Source organism: Bombina bombina, chromosome 8 (genome assembly GCF_027579735.1).
Source record: "Bombina bombina isolate aBomBom1 chromosome 8, aBomBom1.pri, whole genome shotgun sequence".
NCBI lineage: Eukaryota > Metazoa > Chordata > Amphibia > Anura > Bombinatoridae > Bombina > Bombina bombina.
Window position 1 is genome coordinate 236765876 of NC_069506.1, and position 15355 is coordinate 236781230.

General features: G+C 39.3%; 1 protein-coding gene across 3 annotated transcripts in view; it reads right to left on the reverse strand.

Annotated features, from left to right (window-relative positions):
* Nucleotides 1-4774: 4774 nt before the first annotated feature.
* Nucleotides 4775-15355, reverse strand: part of LOC128639069 (sialic acid-binding Ig-like lectin 14) — a 136911-nt gene continuing 126330 nt past the window's right edge. For all 3 annotated transcript variants that reach the window (XM_053691218.1, XM_053691219.1, XM_053691217.1), the window contains one exon: nt 4775-4979. In XM_053691218.1, coding sequence (XP_053547193.1) covers nt 4926-4979 — 54 coding nt within the window. In that variant the 3' untranslated portion in view covers nt 4775-4925. The remainder of the gene's footprint in view (nt 4980-15355) is intronic.

A 15355-nucleotide genomic window follows, 5' to 3' on the forward strand; every position in this document is an offset into this window, starting at 1 on the left:
GAGATGTTCCGGACCCCTGGGCACTAGAAATTGTCTCTCAGGGGTATCTTCTAGAATTCAAGGACCTTCCTCCAAGGGGAAGGTTCCACATGTCTCGCTTATCTTTAGACCAGATAAAGAGACAGGCATTCTTACATTGCGTAGAAGACCTTTTAAAGATGGGAGTGATACACCCAGTTCCAACAGCAGAACAAGGACTGGGATTTTACTCAAACCTGTTTATAGTTCCCAAAAAGGAAGGAACTTTGAGGCCAATTCTGGACTTAAAGATCCTAAACAAATTCCTCAGAGTTCCATCATTCAAAATGGAAACCATTCGTACAATTTTACCAATGATCCAGGAGGGTCAATATATGACTACCGTGGACTTAAAGGATGCGTACCTGCATATTCCTATCCACAAAGATCACCATCAGTTCCTGAGGTTCGCCTTTCTGGACAAGCATTACCAGTTCGTGGCTCTTCCCTTCGGGTTGGCCACTGCTCCCAGAATTTTCACAAAGGTGCTAGGGTCCCTTCTAGCGGTGCTAAGGCCAAGGGGCATTGCAGTAGCACCTTACCTAGACGACATTTTAATACAAGCGTCGTCCTTTCACAAAGCAAAGGCTCATACAGACATTGTTCTAGCCTTTCTAAGATCTCACGGGTGGAAGGTGAACATAGAGAAAAGTTCTCTGTCCCCGTTCACAAGGGTTCCCTTCCTGGGAACAATAATAGACTCAGTAGAAATGAAGATCTTTCTGACAGAGGTCAGGAAGTTAAAACTTCTGAACACTTGTTGAGCTCTTCAATCCATTCCTCAACCCTCCATAGCTCAGTGCATGGAGGTAATAGGACTTATGGTTGCAGCAATGGACGTGATTCCATTTGCTCAAATTCATTTAAGACCATTGCAACTGTGCATGCTCAAACAGTGGAATGGGGATTATGCAGATTTGTCTCCCCAGATTCAAATGGACCAGAAAACCAAAGACTCGCTCCTCTGGTGGTTGTCTCTGGATCACCTGTCTCAGGGAATGAGTTTCCGCAGACCGGAGTGGATCATTGTCACGACCGACGCCAGCCTCCTAGGCTGGGGCGCGGTCTGGGAGTCCCTGAAGGCTCAGAGTCTATGGTCTCAGGAAGAATCTCTTCTCCCGATAAACATTTTGGAATTGAGAGCGATATTCAATGCGCTCCAGGCATGGCCTCAACTAGCCGAGGCCAAATTCATCAGATTTCAGTCGGACAACATGACGACTGTAGCGTACATCAATCATCAGGGGGGAACAAAGAGTTCCCTGGCGATGAGGGAGGTATCCAAAATCATCAAATGGGCAGAGGATCACTCCTGCCATCTATCAGCAATTCACATCCCAGGAGTGGACAACTGGGAAGCGGATTATCTGAGTCGTCAGACTTTCAATCCGGGGGAGTGGGAACTTCACCCGGAGGTTTTTGCCCAGTTAACTCAACTATGGGGCATTCCAGATCTGGATCTGATGGCGTCACGTCAGAACTCCAAAGTTCCACGTTATGGGTCCAGGTCCAGGGATCCCAAGGCGACATTGGTAGATGCCTTAGTAGCGCCTTGGTCGTTCAATCTAGCTTATATCTTTCCACCGTTTCCCCTTCTCCCCCGGCTAGTAGCCAGGATCAAGCAGGAGAAGACTTTGGTAATTCTGATAGCTCCTGCGTGGCCACGCAGGACTTGGTATGCAGACCTGGTGAATATGTCATCTGTTCCACCATGGAAGCTATCTTTGAGGCAGGACCTTCTAATTCAAGGTCCATTCGAACATCCAAACCTAGTTTCTCTGTAACTGACTGCTTGGAGATTGAACGCTTGACTCTAGCTAAGCGTGGGTTTTCGGAATCAGTTATAGATACCCTGATCCAGGCTAGAAAGCCTGTCACCAGGAAAATTTACCATAAGATATGGCGGAAATATCTTTGTTGGTGCGAATCCAAGGGTTACTCATGGAGTAAGATTAGGATTCCAAGGATTCTATTTTTTCTCCAAGAAGGATTGGAGAAAGGTTTGTCAGCTAGTTCCTTGAAAGGACAGATATCTGCTCTGTCTGTTTTGTTACACAAGCGTCTGGCAGCAATGCCAGATGTTCAGGCCTTTGTACAGGCTTTAGTCAGAATCAAGCCTGTCTATAGACCTGTGGCTCCTCCATGGAGTCTAAATTTAGTTCTTTCAGTTCTTCAAGGGGTTCCGTTTGAACCTCTACATTCCATAGATATCAAGTTACTATCTTGGAAAGTTTTGTTTTTGGTAGCTATTTCTTCTGCTAGAAGAGTTTCTGAATTGTCTGCTTTGCAGTGTAATTCCCCTTACCTGGTGTTCCATACAGATAAGGTCATTTTACGTACCAAACCTGGTTTTCTTCCAAAAGTGGTTTCCAATAAGAATATTAACCAGGAAATAGTTGTTCCTTCTCTGTGTCCTAATCCAGTTTCTAACAAGGAACGTCTGTTGCACAATCTGGATGTGGTTTGTGCTTTAAAGTTCTATCTAAAAGCAACTAAAGACTTCAGACAAACATCCTCCTTGTTTGTCATCTATTCTGGCAAGAGGAGAGGTCAAAATGCGACTGCGACCTCTCTGTCCTTCTGGCTGAAAAGCATCATCCGTTTGGCTTATGAGACTGCTGGAAGGCAGCCCCCTGAACGAATTACAGCTCACTCTACTAGAGCTGTGGCTTCCACATGGGCTTTCAAGAATGAGGCTTCTGTTGAACAGATCTGTAAGGCAGCGACTTGGTCTTCACTGCATACATTTGTCAAATTTTACAAATTCGATACTTTTGCTTCTTCGGAGGCTATTTTTGGGAGAAAGGTTTTACAAGCAGTGGTGCCTTCCGTTTAGGTTACCTGACTTGTTCCCTCCCTTCATCCGTGTCCTAAAGCTTTGGTATTGGTTCCCACAAGTAAGGATGAAGCCGTGGACCGGATACACCAATGTAGGAGAAAACAGAATTTATGTTTACCTGATAAATTTCTTTCTCCTACGGTGTATCTGGTCCACAGCCCGCCCTGGCATTTTGGTCAGGTTTAAATTTATTTTTTGTAAACTACAGTCACCACTGCACCCTATGGTTCTCCTTTTTCTCCTAACCGTCGGTCGAATGACTGGGGGGGCGGAGCCTGAGGGGAGCTATATGGACAGCTCTTGCTGTGTGCTCTCTTTGCCACTTCCTGTAGGGATAGAGAATATCCCACAAGTAAGGATGAAGCCGTTGACCGGATACACCGTAGGAGAAAGAAATTTATCAGGTAAACATAATTTCTGTTATATATGAATATCTATTTAAAAATACATAAAACATATTCCCCTATGTGCAGAACATAGGAATGTGAAAGATTTACAGTAAACACATAGCATAACACTATTAAAAATGAATATTGCATAAATATGCTTTAACATGTTTTCATCTACTTGTTAGCAAAGGGCTCCAATGCACTTATATATATTACCCTTATAGCTTTTTTGTGTAATATTTTTTTTAAAATAATTTTATTAGATAGTGTTATTAGTGTAACTGTACTTTTAAATGTATTTTTGATGTGTTTTACTTTCAACTTGTAATGCAAGTACTCCTGACGCACACAAACAGTAATAAACCTGATATCGATTGCGCAAAACAGCACGTCACTCCTAATCTGGCCCTTAATTTCTGCTTGTTCCCTAGTAATGAATATGTCTGAACATTTCTGACCTCTACCTGGTTAACTACACTTCCTATGTCACCTTTAATCAGTCCATGCTCCTATCCAGGTTGTACCAATTATCTGCCTCTAGGTTAATTCCCAAATAGACAGTTGTCTCACAGTGATGCAATAACATAAACATTTCAAATTGGGGAACACAAATACTCTGGCCATGCCCAGTCCTCCCCATCTGGCTGGGGCCTCTCTGAATCCAACCCAGACTACCAAGGGCTTTGCCACCGGTGCTGCAAGTCCTTAATGAAGAAAATGAAAGTTGTGAAGTTTGTATTACTCTGCCCATCTGTTTCTGATCACTGTCTCTTAGTTGGTAAGACCATACAGGTAGCTTTGTGAAAATTGCTAAGGCTTCAACTAATTTAGAACTCTTACACTATTGGACTATAGTTCTAACAAATCTTTTAAGAAGACTTTGTAAGTCAAATGTAAACTTGGTTCACTTGGGTAGTGAAGATCACATTTACAGCAAAGAAAATGCCCATGTGAAGTTGCATAAAGGGACAGTATACACCAACTGCATGTAATAGACACTACTATAAAGAAGAATATGCACATATATTGATCTAAAAATCTAGTATAAACCCTTTTAAAAACTTACTTAGAAGCTCCCAGTTTATCACTGTTTATGAGGTAATCTGGGACACCCACTGAAAGGGGCTGGGTAAACAAAAAGAGCAGACACTCCCCACCTACCCCCTTCCCTGCATATGAAAAGACAGATAACATAAACAGGAGCCTGCAAGAGTTTGTAAATGTGAGTATACATCTGGCACTGTGGGGCTTGGTTAGGAGTCTGAAAATCAGCACAATGTTCTTAAAAATAAGCAAAACTATATATTTTTTATAAATACTACCAGATAGGCTATATAAATGTATCATCTACAAAACATTTATGCAAAGACCTATCTAGTGTACAATGTCCCTTTAATTGTAAATTACCATAAATCTTAACTGTAAATAGCCTGTATCTTTGAGTGCCTGGGAGGGAAGCAAGAGCTATGGATGTATTTGGAATGATCTGCAGCAAGGACTGCAAATCTTTTGTAATTTAACCACTTGCTAGGTGAATACTTTGTTTTATTTAAAGATATCACAGTCTGTAAAATGCGCACATTTATAGCAGTAATAAAGCAGTGTGACAAAATATGTTAATATCGCTTAAAGGGGAAGTCAGCACATAGGAAAGCTAATCAAAGTTGCAGGCAACGTCTTCAGTTTTCTGTGATCACGTTGGTGTAGACCTCATTAGTCGGATGCTTCAGATCCTAGTAAAAATATTACATAAATTAATAAAGGTTGCAAAATTTACAGAAAACCTAAAGTACCAACATTTGTTAAAGAATTGGCTTGGCAGACAGCTATACATGGTGAATCATATTTTTAACATGAATCTGTGCAAACCGTTACATCAAAGTGCTGAGCATGAGGCAGATGTCATGCCCTATTTTTTAAAGAGACATAGGGGTAGATTTAAAAGGCCCTTGTTCCCCTTGTTTCTGTGCGAGCCTGAAGGCTCGCTGGAAACAGCAGTTATAAAGCAGCGGTCTAAAGATTGCTGCTCTATAACTTAGCCCCTGCCTCTGAGGCTGTGGTCTTCAATCCGCCCAATCCTATACGGTCGGGCTGATTGACACCCCCTGCTAGCGGCCGATTGGCTGCGAATATGCAGGGGGCGGCATTGCACAAGCAGTTCGGGTGAACTGCTTGTGCAATGATAAATGCCGACAGCGTATGCTGTCGGCATTCAGCGATGTCTGTTGGACATGATACGCAACAGCGTATTATGTCGGACAGACATTGGTAGATCTAACAAAAGTCAAAAGATGTGTGAGCACCTAGTATAACCGCTCAGTCAATTTACTTGTTATAATAAGTAATCCCAAACTTGTGTAACACCAAGATGGAAATGTCTCTGTAAACTGACTCACCCCTGGCTGCAGATTGTTGCCGGTTTCTTGCCTCTTTCCGCTGCTCGCAGATCTACCCCAATGTATTTATTTATAGGGATTTTTTTCTTTGTGGTTTATAATGAAAGACATCAAAATGCATTTCAGTTATTTTTTTATTTTTTTTTGTGGACATTACTGGGCTTATGATAAGAACTGCCATTACACCATATTATTTTAAGACTAGCGACGCTGTAATGTTACGTGTTTAACCCCTCAAAGTCTCACACTGCGGTTCTGAGCGGAAATAGCTGCAGATCATATCAGCAGCGCTAGTTGCACAGATGTGTCTTTAAGTAGATGTTAAAGACCCTTTAATTATAAGTCTTATGAAGGTGTGTCCAACAGTAAAGCTGTGGGAGAGTTTATTATCAGCCAATGAGCAATCCATACCCAAATATCAGCTATTTACAGATATTCACACAGCTAGGTTGCATTCCAATTTACAGCTTTAAATGGCAAAAATATAAACATTTGTACTATCCCTTTATGTCCACTGCAATATGCAGCTATGCCTGTGGTTCTCATTCTCATAGTTTTTGTATAGTGCTATTGAAATTCAAGTGACAACACTGATTCATTTCTTATTTGTATTGTCAGGGTATTCTGGGGTAATGAGTCCCAGAACAAAGATTCTTTGCTATAATATGATACATATAATCACACAGATTGTTTTCTTTCATCACATATATTTATTATAGGTTACTTAGATAACACATAGGGCCCCTGTACTAAATGGCATGCAGAAAAGGTTTCCAAATGGGCAGTGGGCATTGTACATCCCCTGCCTCAATGTACTATTAAATAAGCACTTGCTTGTGCAATGCCACTCCCTGCTCTAGCATGAGAGCAGGGCCTGTCAGTCACCCCAGACAAATATGTTCATGTTTTTTTTAGCTCCGCCACCTCAGAGCTGGCACAGAAGGTAAGAAGAAGCAGTCACATGAGCAAGACTATCCCACAATGGCTGAAAATTGAATATGTGAATGCTATAGTGACTTTAAATGGGCCATGAAACCACACATGTTTCTTCAGATAGAAGTTAATTGGAAAAGTTTTTAAAATTGTATTCTCTATGATCAAATTAGCGTTGTTCTCATGTTATTCTTTGTTGAATAGATATCTAAATAGGTAGCGTGCACATGTCTGGAGCATTACATGATAAGATAGTGCTGCCATCTAGTGTATAACATTGTTGCAAAACTGCTACCATGTAGTGCCGCAGACACGTGCACACTCCAGAACTTATCTTCCTGCTTTTTAACAAAGGATAGCAATAAAATGAAGACAATATGATAATAAAAGTAAATTGGAAAGTTTTTAAAATTGCATGTTCTGTCTGAATCATAAAATAAAAATGTGGGGTCCCTTTAAAATAGTTTTAAGTAACTTTATAATTAAGATGCTAATTTAACTATGTATTAAAAATTATAAATAAAAATAATGTTGTTTAATTTATTTCCTTTGCATACACTGAATAGTTCATAAGCATATTTTGTTTGTGTAATGTGTTTTGAGCTATAATTCTTTACTTTTATTTTTTTTTACCAGGAGTTGATTGTGTTAATCTACTTGTGAAACTAACGTGCGTAAAACATTACCACAGAAAAACTAAATCCTTTGAAAAGTTAAAACTGTAAAATTGTTCTCATGCAGTGTATACTGTAGGTGGTGTAAAGTCATTAAAGGGATACAAAATCTAAACTGTAAGAAATTTCAATTCCCTTTATGCAATAGAAAAAAAGTAAATAAAAAAATATTTTTTGAAATAATTTGAATAAATTTAAAAAAAATTTTTTAAAAAATCCATACTAAGGGGCCGATTTATCAAGGGCCAAATTGCCCCTGATGCCCCTGTTTCTGCGCGAGCCTTCAGGCTCGCCGGAAACAGCAGTTATGAAGCAGCGGTCTTAAGACCACTGCTCCTTAACTGGTCCGCCACCTCAGAGGCTGCGGACATCAATCCGCCCGATTGTGTACGAACGGGTTGATTGACACCCCCTGCTAGCGGCCAATTGGCCGCGAATCTGCAGGGGGCAGCATTGCACAAGCGTATGCTGTCGGCATTCAGCGATGTCTGCTACAGCGTATCATGTCCGCCAGACTTTGATAAATCGGACCCTAAGTCAATTACACCGCTGACGGTTTGGAATGGGGGCACTGTCATAAATATTTGAGATCACAAACTGGGCAGGAGGGCTCATATACTTCTGTCTCTTGTACTTAGTAAAGCAAAACTTGTCACCCTTTTTACTTAGAGGGTTACTAGACCCCTTGATTGATTATGTGGCTGATGTTAAATTACAATTTGTTATTCTATTATACACTATTTTTTTGACAGGGGAAAATCTCCTTTTGTTATTATATGGTGAATATGAAACCTGGGATATGTTTAACTCTCTAGAAACTAAAGGGCTAGGTTACAAGTGGTGCTCTATTTATTGTTTTCTCCCGAACGCAAACACAGCTGGAAGTAAACTTTTTATACGCACTGGCTAGCGCAAGCAAAACCCGACACATGCAAACTTTAGGATTTCGGATATCGCTACCACGTTAACTTCTCCTGATAAACTTCAATAGAGTGCACTGCTCAGAAAAAAACTAAAGCTTATAGCTCACATGCTAACCCGGCCACGTTTGACCAAGTGCACTCAATATTTCACATTCCAACGTTCTTCACATAGAAGAAAATATTCTTTTTATTTTTAAATATATATCTGTATATACTGTATATCTGATTATTTTTTTGTAAAATATATATATCTATACCTATATATCTATATGAATATATATAGGTATATACTGTATATATATATATATATATATATATATATATACTGTATACGGTATATATGTATGAATATATATTTAAAAATACTAAGAACATTTCCCCCTATGTGAAGACTATTGGAATGTAACATATTTACAGTAAATACACAGTAAAACACATTATTAAATATCAAAATTAAATAAAAAGGAATTTTTATGTTTAAAGGTATTTCAAAGGAAAGGGCTCCAAAGTATGTGTGTGTATACATGTGTATATAATGTATATACATATATAAAAATACACATGTATACACTTATAGACATATATATATACCCACATACACATATTTAAACACACACAGATAGATGATAGATAGATAGATAGATAGATAGATAGATAGATAGATAATATAGGCCTTTCCATTCAAACTTTTCACATACCAAATACCTTTTAACCCTTGTAAAATATTTTAATTAATATTTATTAGAGATGTGCACAGGAAAAATGTTCTATTCAGCCGAAATTTTCTTTTTCTTAAAGGGACACTGAACCCAAATTTTTTATTTTGTGATTCAGATAGAGCATGCAATTTTAAGAAAGTTTCTAATTTATTCCTATTATCAATTTTTCTTCGTTCTCTTGCTATCTTTATTTGAAAAAGCATGCATCTAAGGGTTTTTGATTCAGAACTCTGGACAGCACTTTTTTATTGGTGGATGAATTTATCCACCAATCAGAAAGAACAACCCAGGTTGTTCACCAAAAATGGTCCGGCATCTAAACTTACATTCTTGCATTTCAAATAAAGATACCAAGAGAATGAAGAAAATTTGATAATAGGAGTACATTAGAAAGTTGCTTAAAACTTCATGCTCTATCTGAATCATGAAAGAAAATTTTTGGGTTCAGTTTAAATTTTTTGTTTTAGTTCATTTTTGTTCATGGCCGTGTTCGTTTCGGACGAATTACGCTTGAAATTATCGTTTTAAACTAAAATATTTGTTTTGAGCTTCAATACAGATTCTTGCCATTTTTATTTTATCTGAAGCTGTAATCTGCTATAGTAGCTTTAATTTTGTCACTCTATGGCCTCTATTTATCAAGGTCTGGAGAACCTGATACGACAGTGCGGATCAGGTCCGCCAGACCTCACTGAATACGGAGAGCAATACGCTCGCTGGTGCAACGCCGCCCCCTGCAGACTCGCGGCCAATCGGCCACCAGCAGGGAGGTGTCAATCAACCTGATTGTACTTGATCGGGTTAATTTCCGGCGATGTCTGTCTGCCTGCTCAGAGCAGGCGGACAGGTTATGGAGCAGTGGTCTTTGTGACCGTTGCTTCATAACTGCTGTTTCTGGCGAGTCTGATGAGCTTGATAGATAGGCCCCTATGTAATTTTTAAGCTTATTCTTTATTTATACATCTAATTTTTGTGCACTGCAGTTTTGGTAAAACTTAAAGTTTACTTGAAGGTAATACTATACGTATGTAACATTACTATACTGTACTGAAAGTTTCTATACTTAAAGGGACATTCCAGTCAAAACTTAAATGCACATAGATGAATTACATCTTTGAATAGAAACATATTTGCAATATACATGTATTGCCAAAAATGCTTCTAGTAAAAGTTATCACCATTTTAGTGTTTACATTTTTCTCTGCATGTGTATGTGAAGCATTGCTAGATATTCTCAGTGCATCAGCGTTTTAAATAGTGCAGCTGCTCAGAGCGCCAGTGGGGCTTGTATCATGTCTTAGGCTCTCTGAGCAAGTGCTGAGTTTAAAATGCTGGTGCACGGTGCATTCTTAAATACACTTATGAAACAGCTATAGCGTTTATGAGAAGCATTTTTGATCATGCATGCATATTACAAAATTGCTTCTGTTCAATACCGAAATGCACCCATGTGGTTTCCAATTCTGGCTGGAATATCCCTTTAAAGTGACATGAAACAAAAAAATTTTTAATCATGATTAAGGTAGACCATGAACTTTTAAACAACTTTCCAATTTACTTATTTTATCTAATTTGCTTTTTTTCTTGGTATCCTTTGTTGACAAGCATACCTACAGGTAGGCTGAGGAAAGAAGCTAGCGGATGATTGGTGGCTGCTCATTTATGCCTCTTCTCATTGGCCTAACAATGTGTTCAGCTAGTTCCCTCCAAGTAGTGCATTGCTGTATCTTCAACAAAAAATACCAAGATAATGAAGCAAAATTGGTAATAGAAATAAAATGACAAATGTATGATCTTGCGCTGTCTGAATCATGACATTTTCAAATAAAGATACCAAGAGAACAAAGAAAAAATTATAATAGGTGTAAATGAAAAAGTTGCTTAAAATTGCATGCTCTATCTGAATCATGAAAGAAAAAATGGGGACAGGGACTTTTTTTTTTTTTTTTAAACAATCTGTTTCTATTTAAAGGGACACTGAGCCCAATTTTTTTCTTTCGTGATTCAGATAGAGCATGCAATTTTAAGCAACTTTCTAATTTACTCCTATTATCAATTTTTATTAGTTCTCTTCGTATCTTTATGTGAAAAAGAAGGCATCTAACCTTTTTTATTAGTTCAGAACTCTGGAGAGCACTTTTTTATTGGTGGATGAATTTATCCACCAATCAGCAAGAACAACCTAGGTTGTTCACCAAAAATGGGCCGGCATCTAAACTTAAATTCTTGCATTTCAAATAAAGATACCAAGAGAATGAAGAAAATTTGATAATAGGAGTAAATTAGAAAGTTGCTTAAAATGTCATGCTCTATCTGAATCATGAAAGAAAAAAATTGGGTTCAGTGTCCCTTTAACCCATTAATGACCACAGCACTTTTCCATTTTCTGTCCGTTTGGGACCAAGGCTATTTTTACATTTTTGAGGTGTTTGTGTTTAGCTGTAATTTTCCTCTTACTCATTTACTGTACCCACACATATTATATACTGTTTTTCTCGCCATTAAATGGACTTTCTAAAGATACCATTATTTTCATTATATCTTATAATTTACTATAAAAAAATTTATAAAATATGAGGAAAAAATGGAAAAAAACACACTTTTTCTAACTTTGACCCCCAAAATCTGTTACACATCTACAACCACAAAAAAACACCCATGCTAAATAGTTTCTAAATTTTGTCCTGAATTTAGAAATACCCAATGTTTACATGTTCTTTGCTTTTTTTGTAAACTATAGGGCCATAAATACAAGTAGCACTTTGCTATTTCCAAACCATTTCTTTTCAAAATTAGCGCTAGTTACATTAGAACACTGATATCTTTCAGGAATCTCTGAATATCCATTGACATGTATATATTTTTTTTTAGTAGACAACCCAAAGTATTGATCTAGGCCCATTTTGGTATATTTCATGCCACCATTTCAGCGCCAAATGCAATCAAATACAAAAAATCGTTCACTTTTCACAAATTTTTTCACAAACTTTTGGTTTCTAACTTAAATTATTTACAAACAGCTTGTGCAATTATGGCATAAATTGTTGTAAATTCTTATCTGGGATCCCCTTTGTTCAGAAATAGCAGACATATATGACTTTGGCGTTGCTTTTTGGTAATTAGAAGGCCGCTAAATGCCACTGCGCACCACACGTGTATTATGCCCAGCAGTGAAGGGGTTAATTAGGGAGCATGTAGGGAGCTTTTTGGGATAGTTTTAGCTTTAGTGTAGTGTAGTAGACAACCCCAAGTATTGATCTAGGCCAATTTTGGTATATTTTATGCCACCATTTCACCGCCAAATGCGATCAAATTAAAAAAAAAGTTAAATTTTTCTCAATTTTAGGTTTCTCACTGAAATTATTTACAAACAGCTTGTGCAATTATGGCACAAATGGTTGTAAATGCTTCTCTGGGATCCCCTTTGTTCAGAAATAGCAGACATATATGGCTTTGGCATTGCTTTTTGGTAATTAGAAGGCCTCTAAATGCCGCTGCGCATCACACGTGTATTATGGCTAGCAGTGAAGGGGTTAATTATGTAGCTTGTAGGGAGCTTGCAGGGTTAATTTTATCTTTAGTGTAGAGCTCAGCCTCCCACCTGAAACATCAGACCCCCTGATCCCTCCCAAACAGCTCTCTTCCCTCCCCCACCCCACAATTGTCCCCGCCATCTTAAGTACTGGCAGAAACTCTGCCAGTACTAAAATAAAAGGTATTTGGCCATTTATTTTTTTTAAAAAAAAAAAAGCATATTTACATATGCTGATGTGTATGATCCCCCCTTAGACCCCAACCTCACTGATCCCCCACCTAACAGCTCTCTAACCCTTCCCCTCTGCCTTAATGGGCGCCATCTTGGGTACTGGCAGCTGTCTGCCAGTACCCAGTTTTGCAAAAAATTTGCCATTTTATTAAAAAAAAAGCAATTTTCTGTAGTGTAGCTTTCCCCCCCACCAAGACCAACTCCCAACCCCTTCCAGATCCCTTAGATTATATTTTTTAAAGTTTAAACTTTATTTTTTTTTAATACTTTTTACTATGTTTTTCTGTAGTGTAGCGGTTCCCACCCGCTCCCGCCCCGTGCACGCGCCCGCCCTCCAACCCCCGTGCACGCGCGCGCTCCTGTGCGCGCCCCCGTGGGTCCCGCCCCCGATCCCGCCCCCCTCCACTCCATACACAACATCGATGGCCGCCCACCCGCCTCCCACGTAAGCTCCCACCCACCAACGATACCGGCCATCGATGTCCGGTGCAGAGAGGGCCACAGAGTGGCTCTCTCTGCATCGGATGGCCAAGGGGGGTTATTGCAGGATGCCTCCATATCGAGGCATCACTGCAATAACCGGAAAGCAGCTGGAAGCGAGCAGGATCGCTTCCAGCTGCTTTCCAGACCAAGGACGTACGCCACACGTCCTCGGTCATTAAGTGTATTTTTTTTGAGGACGTGTGGCGTACGTCCTTGGTCGTTAAGGGGTTAAGTTTACATTAATTTAACATAATTGTTTTTGCTAAATGAGTACTGTTTAAAGTGATTGTAAACTTTAATGAATTAAAGTCCAGTATAAAAAGAAATATCTTTAAAATCAGGGGCACTTTAATTCATTAAAGTTTACAAAGACACATTTTTAGAAATACTTACCTTTGCGTTATGGTAAACATATAAAGCCGATCCTCTGCCCATATCTTCTTCTGTATTGAGGATATCGATTTGTCATCCATATGCCAAAGAAAGCAGGAGATGTGGGCAGAGGATCTGGGTTTTAAGATTATTTTTTGATTCTGGGCTTTAATTCATTCAAGTTTACAATCACTTTAATATCCCTTTAATAGAAGCATATGTGATTTGTAAAAACATAATTTATGTAAGAACTTACCTTATAAATTCATTTCTTCCATATTGGCAAGAGTCCATGGGCTAGTGACGTATGGGATATACAATCCTATCAGGAGGGGAAAAGTTTCCTAAACCTCAAAATGCCTATAAATACACCCCTCACCACACCCACAATTCAGTTTAATGAATAGCCAAGTAGTGGGGTGATAAAATAAGGAGTAAAAAAGCATACAATAAGGGGAACTGGAAATATAATTGTGCTTTTATACGAAAATCATAACCACCATAAAAAGGGTGGGCCTCATGGACTCTTGCCAATATGAAAAAAATGAATTTATCGGGTAAGTTCTTACATAAATTATGTTTTCTTTCACGTAATTGGCAAGAGTCCATGAGCTAGTGATGTATGGGATAGCAATACCCAAGATGTGGAAGGCCACAGAAGAGTCACTAGAGAGGGAGGGATAAAATAAAAAAGGCTAGGGGGGGCTTGTCTGACCATTGACCAAGATGGCTGCTTGTTAAACTCTGTCTAACTGTGGGAGCTGATAAAACAGCTGTTTGTCTCTCCGGAAGCTGCTGAACCTTGTCCTTTTCAAGAGAACTGAAACAACCTTTATTTTTGCAGAAGATCTATATGACATTTGTTCACTATTAATAATAAGCAGCCCAAAATAGAGAAGGTACGCAGCAGAGGTCTGGGAACGGCCTATACCTTTCTCTACCCCCCATCATTCTGATTTATCAGTATATCCAGACAGTTGTGCTGCAGTACGAACACCTACAAGAATTCATTATGGAAGATCAATTTAGCTACAGAATAATAGAGTTACTAAGTGCTCATTTATCTTGTGTCGAGGAGGAAGTGACCAGAGTATTGCGTCTATCTATGGAGGAGATTACTACAAAAAGAATGACTGATCTAGTGGAAGTTCTTCACCCGGGACTTAAAAGGATTTCATTGTCTCGGTCACCATTTATACATGAAGTGGGTTCATCTAATAACCTGGAGAAAATGTTTAATAGCCGGGAGCCTGTCACTACAGTACTCATATGGCGTATCTGCAACAGGAGACTATAGTGCAGGAGACAATTCGGAGTGGTACACTGAATAAAGAGCACATGTTATTGCAAAGTGCCACCCCAGACAAGTATAGCTGTCAAGAGCCAAATATCTCTGGTGAAGCTTACCGGTTTCCTACGTATCAAGATGTGGTGAGACCTTGGATCCTGTCCCTCCTGTCAGAAAAGTCGTTGACAGAGCCCGCCGTGAGGCAGACGATCGTGGCGGGTAAAGCAGCTTGTTTGAAATGGGGCCCCAACAGGATATGACATTGCGCCTACGAAATTCTGGCAATGCAGAAGCTTTGGAGCTGGGGGTCGGGAGCTATTGTGGAGGCTGCGTCAGGTATGCTCCATTGCCATATCTGGCCATCGGAGATTGCCGCTGGAGAGCTGCGTTATATTCTGTTTTACCTCCGCCTTCATTCAGAGACTTACTGTTGCCCCAGCGTTCATTACTGTTGCCCCAGCGTTCAAGAACCAGTTGGGGTTGGTTAAAATATTGACTAAGTGCTAGTTAATGCTGGACTCGATTACTCAGCTAGTTTGATATCTGCTGGAGACC